This window comes from Channa argus, chromosome 14 (genome assembly GCF_033026475.1).
Source record: "Channa argus isolate prfri chromosome 14, Channa argus male v1.0, whole genome shotgun sequence".
In the NCBI taxonomy this organism is placed as follows: Eukaryota; Metazoa; Chordata; class Actinopteri; order Anabantiformes; family Channidae; genus Channa; species Channa argus.
Window position 1 is genome coordinate 17,848,920 of NC_090210.1, and position 14,387 is coordinate 17,863,306.

The 14,387-nt window shown below is 36.6% G+C and overlaps 2 protein-coding genes across 2 annotated transcripts in view; one reads left to right on the forward strand and one right to left on the reverse strand.

The window, feature by feature from the left end:
* The window catches only part of LOC137098934 (dynein axonemal heavy chain 8-like), a 42,813-nt gene extending 32,882 nt beyond the window's left edge, over nt 1-9,931 (reverse strand). Inside the window, exons 1-11 of the mRNA XM_067475690.1 lie at nt 7,391-9,931; nt 5,457-5,528; nt 5,190-5,324; nt 4,348-4,432; nt 3,951-4,102; nt 3,276-3,462; nt 3,012-3,175; nt 1,987-2,163; nt 1,616-1,729; nt 1,226-1,333; nt 79-180 (exon numbers count right to left, since the gene is read on the reverse strand). Of these exons, the coding sequence (XP_067331791.1) occupies nt 79-180; nt 1,226-1,333; nt 1,616-1,729; nt 1,987-2,163; nt 3,012-3,175; nt 3,276-3,462; nt 3,951-4,102; nt 4,348-4,432; nt 5,190-5,324; nt 5,457-5,498 (1,266 nt within the window). The 5' untranslated portion in view covers nt 5,499-5,528; nt 7,391-9,931. The remainder of the gene's footprint in view (nt 1-78; nt 181-1,225; nt 1,334-1,615; nt 1,730-1,986; nt 2,164-3,011; nt 3,176-3,275; nt 3,463-3,950; nt 4,103-4,347; nt 4,433-5,189; nt 5,325-5,456; nt 5,529-7,390) is intronic.
* Nucleotide 9,932: 1 nt separating this feature from the next.
* On the forward strand, nt 9,933-13,558 carry calr3b (calreticulin 3b). Its single transcript, XM_067475688.1, has 9 exons — nt 9,933-10,093; nt 10,558-10,659; nt 10,904-11,107; nt 11,204-11,298; nt 11,413-11,622; nt 11,866-11,979; nt 12,056-12,199; nt 12,284-12,376; nt 12,513-13,558. The coding sequence occupies exons 1-9, from the start codon at nt 9,997-9,999 to the stop codon at nt 12,729-12,731; spliced, it is 1,278 nt and encodes a 425-aa protein (XP_067331789.1). The 5' UTR covers nt 9,933-9,996; the 3' UTR covers nt 12,732-13,558.
* The last annotated feature ends 829 nt before the right edge of the window (nt 13,559-14,387 follow it).

Consider the following 14,387-nt stretch of genomic DNA (forward strand, 5'->3'; position numbering starts at 1 on the left):
CTAGATATATGGTATATGTTATCTCTCTAGACAAGATAGACGATATAAATCTATATCAAATTATATAGGTATCCTCACCTGCATTTTCCTGATGATATCATTAGAATCTTGGTCCCATATCAGACAAGTGCCATTGTCAGTAATGTATGATCTGCATGCGGCAACCATCTGATTTGTAACCTGGACATTTTTAAGGGAAAGAGGGATGGATCCTTAAAGTTTGTTTCTATGCATTTCTCTGTGAATATTTTCAAATCAAATCTAAGTTTATTTATGTAGCACTTTCCAATAGGTTGACCAAAGTGCTTTACAGTAAAAAAAAAGAGATTTAAAATGTGTAAGATGCAGAAATTTAATTAAAAATAATCTAAAGAACCGCAGATAAATGCTTGAAGTATAATAGTAAAAACCAATTTAAAAGTAATACATCGATAACATAATTGAGCTACCAAGTCAAAATACAAAATGGACCATTAAAATACTACAGAAATAAAACAGAAAAGAAAACACAAACCAATCAATAGAAAGACATAAATAGATAAATAAATAAATGAATACGGTGTCTTACTGCTCCACTAAATGAAATGCCTGTTTAAAAAGGTGTGTTGTGAAATGAGATTTAAAAGACATTAAATCTGGGGAAGACGCATTTGTAATGGAAGATTGTTCCGGAGAGTAGGCGCTACTACAGCGAAAGCACGGTCATCCCATCACTTTAATCTGGTGCGAGAAACTGCCAGTAGGCTCTGCTCCTGTGAGCGCAATGATCTAGACTGCCTATATGGCTTTAGGAAGTTGGATAAATACAATGGAGCAACACCTTTCAGTGCTTTAAAAACAAAACTTAAAATCTGTAAGCTAATGGAGAGGAGGTTAAACCGGGGAAATATGTTCATGCTTCGGAGTATTAGTTAAAAAATGTGCTGCAGTGTTCTGTTCCAGCTGCAGACGCGATAATAATGATTTGGAAAGTGCACTATATAATGCACTGCAGTAGTCCAATCGTGAGTTTATAAATGCATAAACTGCCTTTTCTAACTCCCCTCTGTTCAAAAACGGATTAACCTTGGACAGCAATAGAAGCTGGAAAAAGCTGAACAGCTCTGATGTGATTTACCAGGCTTTGTTGTTTGTAATCAGGTAGTGATTTTTGTTAAAAATAATTGAAGTTAAAAAATAAATTACAAGTCATTACACAATATGAGACTGAATACTATACTCTTACTTTGATGAGCAGTGCAGATATCTTCTCACTTGTATTGTAGTACAGGGAAACACGGTAAATCATTTGAATGGCACTGATAACCTTCTGCACGCTTTTCCTCATGGTGACCTGAAATCACACATCCATGTGTAATTATTTACATTATTTACAATGGTTATTTTTTAATTATTTACAATACTGTGTGGATTAGTGCAGAGGATCTAGATGAACTAGATTTATATATATATATATATATATATATATATATATATATATATATATATATATATATATATATTGGCAGTTACAGAAAAATCTTTAATTAACCTACACTATGTCACTTTGTCTGAGGTTTACCTCACAACAAGAGTATTTCAATCAACACTAATAAATACTATTGACTATACATACCGGGTCAGTGTTGTATAAAGGCTGACAGACTCTTTCCAGGCAGTGCAGGAATTTGACATTGTCTTTTGCCTCATTGGTGCGATCTGTTATCTTGACATCCAGTTCCCGCCACCTCTACATTAGTAAATGGTTGAAAAGGGTAAATTTTGTGATTTTCATTCTATAGGGCTTTTGGACAAACACAAGGAATTAGACTTTATTAACTTACATGTAATATTTTTATTAATGCCTACAGTTGGACCAAAAGTATGATTGTTTTATAACAAATAATGTATTAAAAAGAATTTAAATACAGCCATAGAATCAACCATAATGTTATAGTAATAATTTTTCTGCAATTCTTTGTTGAAATGTGAACACTGAATCCGTACCTTAATAACCGCGGAATGACTGATATGGAGGACCATTACTACTGCCTTACACTCTGGGCCTTTGATATGACTGATAATGGAGTTGAACCTAAAAGACATTCTTTTCCAGTGTTCTACCTCACTCAGTGGTCCTGGGGAATTAACCTCTTTCCTCAACTGATCACTCTCTAACAGGACCTGATAGTCATAGAACCAACCAGAGAAAGATACATTTTTATTTTATACAGTATGACAGCAATTTAATTGATTTATCAACATTTAAGAGGCAATATCTGGCATTTTTAATATAAATGTAAAATAAATGTACATTTTGGATTGGCTCCATAAAATGTAAACATGGTCCCAGTTTGCATCAGAATGACATCCTATGTTATTTATTTGATGTTTGGAGTGAGAATAAGATGTTTTGTTAACATAATTTAAATATTCATAGTTTTATACAGATGCAATTTAAAGTGCTTTACAGATGTTTGAAAGTTGAAAAAGGTGTGTCAAGCAAAGACAATAAAAGATATTACATATTACAAAGCACGTCAAATTTAATATAAAAGAAAATATAGATAAAAGAGTTTTAAAAAATAAACGATAAAAGATAAGACAATCAACAAAACAGAATAAATGGAATAAATGAATAGCACACATAAAATATTTCAATCAAAACCAAGACTGAAAAGGTGGGTTTTCAGTGTGCTTTAAAAACATCAAGACTTTCTGTTGTTCTGAGATCCTCAGGGAAACTGTTCTAACGGCTAAGAGCATGAACACTAAAAGCTGCCTTATATGTTAAAAGTTTTTGTCCTGCAGATTCGAACAACTGAAAGATTGAAGCCAGAGGATTTAAGAACATAAACTGGTTCATACACTGGAAGCATGTCAGACAGGTAGGCTGGTGCAAGACCATGAATTGTATTAAAAACAAGTAAAATAATTTTATAATCAATATGGAAAATTACAACCAGTGTAAGGACTTTAAAATAGGTGTAATGTGTTCTCAAATATCAATATGAAACCTTAATATAACCAACCTGCTCAATTTGAGTATACCATTGCATCAGGATTTCTTCAAGCCGATGAACCAGGTCAATGTTGGTAGCCGCAACTTTCAACTCATCAAGCGAGACTAGTTTAGAGAAATCGATGTCTGTGACTCTCTTCAGATGAACAATATTCTCATTGCTCTTCTCGATGTCTGGGGTACAGAGAAAGACCAAAAGGATAAAGTACAAGTGGTGAATTAAGTGATAAAATCAAATCTTAAGAAATAAAAAAAATATATGCAACTAGCTTACCATCTAGAGAGCTAAGACAACGCTTTATAGTATGCTTGAAGTTCTTTTTAAATTTTTCACCATGCCTAGAATCCTGGAGGACGCCCCAGTTCTGTGTAACATCGAGAGCCTTTAGCACAAAGTTGTAGGTATTCCTCGTTCCCTTCAGAAGACCATCTCTGGCATCGACCATTGAAAAATATATCACCTACAAAGCACACAGACACGTTCACATATGACTTCAGAAAATCCACATAAGTAGAGGCGAAAAAGTTTAACTAGCTTGGAGCTAGAAAGGCAATACCACATGACGCTTTCACAGATGCCAGCTTTTCCACAGTTTACACAGGATGTGTTTATTGGTGTCATTTGAGCAGTTAAAATGTAAGACAATGAGTAAAACCTGTTTTGCTGACTGGCATAAAAAAAAATATTGTCTCTATAGACCATGACACCACTAGCTTCCATAATTAGTTATGTCCCTAAAAAAAGGTTAGGTACATATTACTTACAGCAGGTGGTGCCAAATGTACTGTTTAATGTTTAGTGGAAATGAATTTCAAAACAAACATCTGACAGGCTGTATTTTATTGAATTAAATGTAATAATTCCTCAGTAATATGCACACAAACAAATCATAGATAATTACATTACCATTAGAGAGACATAGAAGCGTACACACACATAATGTCTTACCTCGTGCATGTTTTCTGCATTTATAGGAATGTCCGCATTAGTTCGTGTGAAAGAGCAGCAAACACCTGTAAGGTATGTCTGAGACAAATTGGCTAAAAACAGCCTGAGTATTTTTTGCCCTTTCATAGTCTTGTGGTATAATTGGCCACACTCTGAAAATAAATCCAAATGATTTGGATGAGATAAAATCCTAAAAATCTTTTTTATGCATGAAAAGTCAAGAATCTAATATTGTGATTTTTATATTTCTTTTCTGATATCTATGGTATTTTGACTTTTGAAAACTAGGTAACATAATCACTTTCTATTTCAAACATACTACTAATATATTATCAGTCTAATAAATATGAAATGATGCTTGTTGACCAATATGGATGTCTTGCTTATTTTTACTTACCTGACCCTGGGACTTCAGATTCTTGATACACAAAGGAAATTGTTTTACAGCCTCCTTTAGCGAAGAAATTATCAAATGTAGCAAACTGTACAACAATAAAGAAGAAAGAGAGAAATTGTTAAAATATTCCATTATTTAAAAAAAGGAAAGTTATCTTTCATTAGTTCTGTAAAAAGCATAGTGGCAGAAAAACATGTGTGATGTGTATTGGTTCACCTGGTAACTCTAGTGCATGTAAAAACAGTCACTGAAACCACTGGGAAAACAAACTTGTCTACTGTGGAGCATTCACAGCAAGAATATCCTAAACTTAATTATTATTATTCTGACTTCCATCAGAATAATCAGTGGCGGCCTGCTCAGGACTAACCCTCTATCTGGCCATCTGATGCAATTTCATTGTACACCTTGTATGTTTAATGACAAATAAAGCACTTTGCCTTTATAATTTCAGCTATAAACACCATTCAATCTTTAAAACCTTCAGCTTATAAAGGACATTATTGACTGATTTTTTTAAAATCTTTTATACTTTTTAAGATTTTTATAATTTTATACTTATACTTTATAAATTATTGCTATAATGAAATTATCAGGTTAGACATCATCATTGACATCATTAATTGCCTTTGAAGTTTGCCTAACAAGTATATAAGGAAGCCACATTACATTTCAGCTATTTCAGCAAAAGCACAACTTTCAGCTATTTCAGCAAAAACAGTTCAGCATTTTTCAGCTTTGCTTTGAAATTCCTTTCATTGCTGAAGGAATCAGTGCATTTTCTTCTTGGAAATGCTTTTTCTAGTTTTCTTAGGATTCTCTAAGCCAATAGTATAACTTACACATGGAGAATCTAAAATTAATTCTTCTACTGTGGTTTGCTCCAAGGCCAGCCTGTCAGCAAGGATGTCTATTACATATTTGTGTGCAGGCGTAAGGAGCTTTTTCCGCTCTTGTCTTGCCTGCTTGTATTTTTCCTAAGAAAGACAAAGGTAGATAGTAGTGGTCAGGAGACAAAACATTTGCCATAAAATAAACTGAGTTACTTGGTTGCAATCTATACATATAAAGACAAGATAATATTGTATATTTAGCGTTACTGTAACTACCAGATCTCCGTGCTTGTTTGACTTTGTATTGTCTACGTCCATGATCGAGCTCAGACAAAATCACTTCCTTTGCTGTAAAAAAAAAAAAGAAAGAAAGAAAAAAAAATCTAAGCTCTTCATATATTTAGGAAATTGCACTGGGGTCTGTGGTACGTTTCGCTGACAGTTCAGTAGACCAAAATTAAGAACGTTAACAGCTAACAGTTAGCTTAAATGTAGCGTTAATAACCAACATGAGCTAACTACTACATGTAATGAATTCAAAAGGTTGATAAAGGGGTGTCTTTTTAGTTAATCTGGTCAGTATCTCATGCTGTGTTATGCTAATGGTTAGTTTTAACAACTAAGTTATTGTAGACAGTTAAACGATGTCAGTTTCCCGTTAACATTTAGCATTAGTTAGTATTTTACCTCCTGCCGGGATAATGTTACTTTAAAATAACTTTATGTTTCCGCTCTAACAAATACCCAGTTACTTAGTGAAACTAAAGCTGCTTTTAAGGTAGAGAAAACTACTTGTTTTTTTTTTTTTATGCTGACAATAAAGTACCGATCCAAATCTAGCCGCTATAGCTTTAGTAATGAAGTTTACATACTGTTGCCATAGTAACCCCTTAATTCAATTACTATGTTGCACAGCCTTCTGGCTGTAGCATAATTAACCAATCCCTGTACGCACTCTGCCAACTGAAGCAGCGTGGTCCACGCACACCGGTGAGTGCACCAAGTTTCTACTTTATCAGTCCCATGGTGGCTTATTTACGTCCGCAGTTGCACCATAAAAGAGCAGCCATTACCAACGTTAGCTAACTAGGTAGATAGCATTGCTAACTACGTTTAATGAATTCAAACGGTAGATAAAGGGGTGTCATTTAGTTAATCTAGCCAGTATTTCATTAAGCTGACCTTCAAAATCACAACCATGAGCTAAGGTTGTTGTGAGTTTTTTCTTAAAACATAATATAGCATCAAGGCTAACAAGGCTATGTTACACTTCTACGAGTTAGTGACAACTAATTTATTATAGAGAGTTAAACAATGTCAGTTTGGTGTTACTATTAGTGTCAATATCTTACCTCCTGTCGGGTCAACGTTATTTTAAAATACCTTTATGTTTCTGCTCTAACAAAAACTCGTTACCTGATGAAACAGAAGATGCTTCTAAGTTAGAGAAAACTCTGTGGTGGTTTTTTCTGCTGACAATAAAGTGATCCAAATCCAGCCACTATAGCTATAGTAACCATGTTTTCATATTGTAACTATAGTAACCCTAGCTTCCATGACTATGTTGTGCAGCCCTCTGCATGTAGCGTGATGACCCAATCCCTGTACGCACTGCACCAACTGAAGCAGTACAGTCCACACCCATCAATCAGTGAGTGGGCCAAAAGTTTCTACCTTACACAGCTTTGTTTCCCATGGGGCTGGGGGACAAGGATAAGGAGCAACGACAAACTAACCCTCACCAAAGTGGCCACTCAGAGGTGGAAAGCTCTAAACTGGAGATTGAGGGGTGTGAAACATCTCTAGATAGAAAGAACCTCCTCCAACACCACTCTGAGCAGAGGAAAACACCACTCCACAGAGGAAGCCACATGATAAGGCATGGAGTGGGCACAGTAGATGACAGGAGGCATGGTCCTCAGAAGTGTGTCTGATTCGGGAAGCAGACACCCTCTCTACTTTTAAGTTTAGACTCAAAACCTTCCTCTTTGATAAAGCTTATACTTAGTTATAGTTATGCTGCTATAGTCTTAGACTGCTGGGGGACCCCCCTCCTCTTGTCCCTCTCTCCTCTCCTCTCACCCATCGTCACCACTGCATGACACTAACTCTGTGTGTTTTCTCCCGTAGTTGTCTTTCTCCTTCCCTGTCTCCCTCTCTGCCCCTTTCTGCAGGTGTCCCTGGGCTTTGAAGCTGTGTGTTTTACCAACCTGCTTGATGTTTTGTTGTTGCTTTTGTTGCTCTTTTTCTTTTCTCTCTTCACTTTCCACTCACCCCAACCGATCAAGGCAGATGGCTGCCCACCCTGAGCCTGGTTCTGCTGGAGGCCTCTTCCGTTAAAGGGAGTTTTTCCTCTCCAATGTTGCCTAGGGCTTGCTCAACGGGGAATTGTTGGGTTCTCTCTATACATCTTTGTAGTCTTGACTTTATTTTGTAAAGTGCCTTGAGATGACTTTGTTGTGAATTGGCGCTATATAAATGAAGTTGAATTGAATTGAATTCCAGGGTTATGACTCTCGACCTGAAAGAGCTGGTGATGCACTTGTGCATGAAGGCAGGATTAGGTCGGAGTAACAGCTGGACTGAGGTCCCAGCAGACTGAGAGACACTTCCGGTAGACTGAAAGGGCAGAGAGGTCACTCACTCTTTTCCTGGAGACGAGGGCCAAGAGGAGCGCTGTCTTCCATGCCAGGAGCCTGAGGGGAACCTAGTCCAGTGGATCAAATGGGGACACTGCGAGGGCATGGAGGGCCAGAAAAAGATCTCAGCAGGAGGTCAAAGTACCTGATGCTGTCGCCTCACAACCCTTAGGAAATGTTTCAGGATGGGATGGCTAAAAACAGATATGTCTGCAAATCCCTCATGGCATGAGGGAATTAATGGTGCCCACCACAAAGGGAAAAAAACTCTGAACAGCTAATGTGCTTCCTCTCAGGAGCCAGACTCACAGGCACTTAATCAGAACTGGGGGGGCTGTGGATCATCCCGTTGGCTTAAGACAGCGCTGGCTTGAGACGGGTCAAGGGTAATGGGAAAAATGCATCCACCCCTGAGGACCAGAGGTGGAGTCGTCCAACTCCGGGTTTTGGTCACGTTGCTCAGTCAGAAGCTCTACGTCAAGCACGTCGTGAAAAACCCAGCACTACTCTGGGGCTTCAAAGAAAAATTCAGCCTGTAGTGTTCAGGGAGCAGCTTGCAGGACATGCAGGAAATGCAGGTTTCCATTTTTCAACATTAAATAGTTATAGTAGTAATAGTTATAACAGTGAAAGTTAAAAATACAGCCTATATGTCTAAACTAATTGTGTTGACTTAAAGTGCTGGTATTTACCTTTCAAAAATAAGCCGCTCCAAGTACATGTGTTGTTACCTCTTCAAATTCATTACTCTAGTTGAAGTACATAGTGCAAGCTCTACTGTAAAAATATAAGCACTCCTCTAAAAAAAGTATTATTTTTAACCTTGTTGCATTTAATGCTGTTAGTAATATTAATGCCATTCATGTGCCTAATAAATAGGCTGCAAAAATCTTCACACCTTGTTTTAACTTATGTACAGATTCAAGGACAGAAGTAATGTCAGTCACTCTCTATATCATTATTGAAATCTGTAAAAAGAAATTGCACAAGGCAATTCATTTAACATCAGGGGTTCACTTAAAATCACACACACACAGAAATAAATGAGTAGCTTCTTTTGTAACCCTAAGAAGAACAAAACATTCGCATATCTGGACATTACAGAATAGGATATGTATTTAATATAAAAAATAAAAATCTATCTATCTGTTTGAATGAATATCACAAGATACAGACAAAAGACAATTTTTTCCATTTAATTTCTTTCTTTCTGAGTTCTATAAAGAAAAATGATCATTAGGGTAATTTAGACAGGTTTATTTATATTTCAAAAGATGTGAGCATGAAGCATCCACTAAAACCTGACAGACCATTAAGAACTTGTAGTAATGCTCAAATGTACTCTAAAATTCAGGCTTTTTTCCTTTAACTTCCAATCTCCTTAAAAAAGAATGAAATTAATTTAAAAGCTCTATAATTTACCAATCTAGTCAATTTTTCGACTGGTGTGGTCTAGATTGTAATATATGTACATAAACTGTGAGGAAGATTTAGAAACAACACACCATTTATATTTAGATCGAAAATATACAAGTTCTTGACATAATACCTATTTTATTTGAGTAGTCTTGTTTTGCAACGTGTCTCAGAGGATCGATATGTCATGCAATGGGCTTGGAGCACGTGATCGGATGACGCCACACACAAGCAAATTTATTTAATTCTAACTTGATAAAATAAAGTGTTTAAAGATTTGAAGAAACCATTTAATTATTACTGTTCAAATATTTAATTGATTTACTGGTTATATAATGTTATAAAATTATCACTCGTTTACAGTATGAAAAAATAGAATGAAAACGTAATACATGGCAAAGGTCAAGGTGCTTTAAAATAAATAAAAAAATTGGCGACTTCAGTTTATATTGTTTGAAAGATTACTGTTTGACCTGCAAAATGTAATAAAACAACAACACAATCCGACAACTATCTTCGGCTTTTTTCGCCAACCAACTCCTAGCAGCCCTTCGAGATTCTACCATCCACCGATCCTGGATCGGGTACCCGTAACGACATGTGTTTCGTGGTCTAATGCCATTGGTTCAGACACACCATGTCGTTGTCCAATGGCAGGCAGACATCTGTTCGCTGGAGCGACTCTAAAATATCCCCTTCCTATCTTCGTAAGGTATTTACCAGGCAGCCAGCACCATATCAATTTGGAAAGCAGACTTGAGATGGGGAAAATGCAGGTTCTCGGTGTTGTTGCGGTGATATTGGCAGTATACAGTGTCCATGCAAAGATTTATTTCCGGGAGGAATTTCTGGACGGTGGTAAGTTTGTCGTAGAAATGAACAAGAACTAACACTAACCTTAGCTATTTGTACAGTAACGTTAAGGCTCATTGTTAGCCATCAAGCTGTCTTCGTTATCATCGTGCGGTTTCTTTCGAAAGCTTTTTGTCTCGTAGAAAATTGACCTCAGTGGGTAATTTAACTTAGAAAAGCAAAGAAATTTCTGCTCATTTTTCTGATGTGTCAGCTGGCTAACTTTAGCAAGGCCCCAATGCTATCAAACCTTGCTAATACTCACATCGTTAACGTTACCAGCAAAGTTGCTGATTGTGGCCTAAACTAGATAATTGAACAAAACAAATTATGCCAATTGACAGTTTTTTAAATTTGATAACATTAATACACGGAATGGCCGCTGAGTAATATGGTATTCAGGAAATTATATGATGGTGTTGTAAAGCCGTGCACCAAAGGTTAACTGATCCTTTACGTTTTCTGTGCAGATGAATGGAGAAGTCGCTGGGTGAACTCCAAACACAAGTCTGACTATGGAGAGTGGAAACTAACAGCAGGCAACTTCTATGGAGATGCTGAGAAAGACAAAGGTGAATGTTCCACATTTTGAAAATCACTAAGCATGTCCTTTTAATTAAAATAAACGGTCAAAAGTATTGATCCTATATTGCTTATATTGATGCTATATTCATAAGGGCCAAAAAAAACGACAAGGCACAAAGTTTCCTAATGTAAAAACTGCATTTAATGTTGATCCTTTTGTAAAATTCTTTACTCACTGTTAAAGTCATTTTGGGTTTATCTTGCTAAACACTTCTGCATTTTCTTTTTCAGGTCTGCAGACTAGCCAGGATGCCCGTTTCTATGCTACCTCTGCACATTTTGAACCTTTTAGCAATGAGGGCAAACCTTTGGTCATTCAGTTTACTGTCAAGCATGAGCAAAAGATCGATTGCGGTGGTGGCTACGTTAAGGTCTTCCCTGCTGACATGGATCAGACCGACATGCATGGAGAATCCTCATACTACATTATGTTTGGTAAGCAGTGCTCATAATAATGACTATACTATTATGACTGAATATCTAGAGTAACCAAATTTTAGATAAGGAAATAATTAATTTAATTTTACCTAGGCCCTGATATCTGTGGCTACAGCACAAAGAAAGTCCATGTCATCTTTAATTACAAGGGCAAGAATCATCTCATCAAGAAAGAGGTCAAGTGCAAGGTAATTTTGGCTTTTCCAATTTTGGGGACGAAAAATAAAAAGCATTTATGTTGTAAAATGCAAACATGAAGTGAATGGCTTGACCCAAACACTGTTTATTTTTTTTTCTTCTAGGATGATGAGCTGACCCACCTTTACACATTAATCCTAAATCCAGATCAGACCTATGAGGTCAAAATTGACAATGAAAAAGTAGAATCTGGCAGTCTGGAAGATGACTGGGATTTTCTGCCTCCTAAGAAAATTAAGGACCCTGAAGCCAAGAAGCCAGAGGATTGGGATGACCGTGCTAAAATAGATGATGCAGATGACACCAAACCTGAGGTGCATAGGCTTACTACTGTTACTAATACTGCTAGCGACCACTAGAGACAATCACACTTGTCCTGAATACAATTTATCATTGTTCTTTAGAAAAGTTTGGTAGGTTAATGGAAAATGCTGACATGGAAGTGTTTTTATTTTTCTCCTGCATATTTCCACAGTACCCCTGTGTTTTAAAGATTAATTCACAGTTGACTAACTTCAGGTTCCCACTTGGGATTATTTTTTTCTTTTTGTTGTTAGGACTGGGACAAACCTGAAAACATTCCAGATCCTGATGCTAAAAAGCCTGAGGACTGGGATGAGGATATGGACGGAGAGTGGGAGCCACCTATGATCCCCAACCCAGAGTACAAGGTAAGTTGAAATGGGATAATCATTGGTAGAGTCTGTGTAATTTCTTTCTATTAAAATCTACTACCTTTTGTCACAGGGAGAATGGAAACCCAAACAGATTGACAACCCCAATTACAAAGGGGTTTGGGTACATCCTGAGATTGACAATCCTGAGTACAGTGCTGATATGAACATCTACAAGTTTGACAACATTGGGATCATAGGGCTTGATCTTTGGCAGGTTAGAGAGAATTCTCTCTTAATGGGCAATATAAGTTTTATTTCAGTGCTGCATAAACTTTAGTGTTACATTTGTTAATCTCAGGTGAAATCTGGAACCATCTTTGACAACTTCCTGATCGCAGATGATGTGAAGGAAGCAGAAGACGTTGCAAAGGAGACATGGGGTGTGACAAAGGTATATTTGTACTGATTCTTTTGACTCGTATTTATGTGTGTGTGTGTGTGTGTGTGTGGACAATGAATAAAATTGCATGTATGATCTAGAATAGGTTAACATACATGGTTTGTGAATGTCTAAACTTTCCCCACAGGAACCAGAAAAGAAAATGAAACAGGAGCAAGATGACTTGCAAAGAAAAGAGGAGGAAGAGAAGAACAAAGAACAAGATACTGCAGCAGATGAGGAAGAACATGAAGACTTGGAAGAGGAAGAAGATGAGGAAGAGGAGGAGGAGGAATCAAAGGATGATGTAGAGGAGGCGCTTTCAGAAATGGATGATGAAGATGTAAAGCACAAAGATGAGCTTTGAGGAGCTGTGGCTGGAGATTTTCTTTTCTCCCTCCTATTAAAAACTGCCCTGTATTTCCCAGGGATATTGTGGCTGCTGTGCATCCTTTGCCTGAGATTTGGATACAACCTAAAGTGGGAGGGGGAAATTTAGTGAATGGGGACTAGTGGGTGTTACTGGACGCAGTTTGTATTTCATTTTGTTTCTGATGTTACCCTGTTGTCCCTGACATTAAGTTGATTTTTAAGGTCTTCCATCAACAAAGTCCATTCCTCGGTATGTAATAACAGAATTCGGAGGCACTGACATTGAATGTTTTCTAGATTGACACATCTACTTTATTTGCTGACTTTTCTTCTTGTACAGTTGGCTCAGAATTTTTAACAGTTGACCTCAAGCTGTGGTAAATATGACAACATGAGATATGCAGGGGGAAAGAATTGGAAAGTGAAGTTTATTACTGATAAGTGAATTCTTTCAGTGTGGTGATACCTGTAAGAGAAAATCTATTTAAACCATATTTGAAATGAAATTTAACTTATTTTTGGCTAGGGTTCTAACGCTGACTTCATTGCCCTTTCCATACTCTTTAGGGTATAAATAAATCAAATGTTTAGACATAAATTAATCTTCATCTAAAGTCAAAACTAATGTAGTTTTGATTGACACTGCATAAATTGAACATGTCTCCATGTGATGGAAGCTGCATTATATCCTTAATGTATGGAAAAACAGATGGTGACCCTCTGGTGTGACTCAAGACATCAATCAAGGCTCATATACTTATTTTTATTGGACAGAATGTTGTGGATACCAAAGTTTTTATTAAAAGAACATTACCTTAATAACTGGTTATGTTTAATACTGCATATGAACATAATACAAGACTGTATTTAAAGGTTATCAGTTAAACTTTGCACCCTTCATATTTCACATTGTTGGATAGAACACTTTTTTTAACCTGCAGTAATATTTTTAATATAAGTTCCACTTACATTAGTATAAACATGGAACTGTCTTTGTGAAGACTGTTGAGTCCTTTCTAACCCTTTGTGATGTGGGGATAAAACTAAGAACTGTGATTATGACTTTACAAATTAGTAGTTTTGTAAGATGACAAATGATCAAATCATAATAAGGAAATTAACATCATCATACACATCAGAGCCCAGATGTCAGGGTTCACTGAAGATGGTAGCCCCAGTAACTTAGGGTTCTTTAAAAAGTCGCTTGTTTTGCTGTTTCCCAAGAAGACCTGTTTGGCGACCCCTATCGGCTGGCCTCCACAACTACTACACACATTTTCCAATTACAACTAACATGGCATTCTCCGATACGGGTGAGTATATGAGTGTTTTTAGTGTTTGGTCCAACTTTTTATAGTTTTAACTGTGAAAGATTACACCATAATGGTAGTAATTCATGTAAACTTAGCACAAGCTAGTCAAGTTTCTAAAGTTTACATTTACCTTCTGTTTTATTTCCCTTGCACCAACCAGACATTGCAACTATAAACCAAATACATCTGCACATGAATTTTCCATTTCCTCCCTAAACGGTTCAAACCAGACTTTATATTTTACGCCGTTCTCTCCTACACAGGTATTTATTTGAAGCGTCATTAAAAAATATTCAAAGTCCCTCAGAAGTTTTCACCTTTAATTTTGTAAACATTGT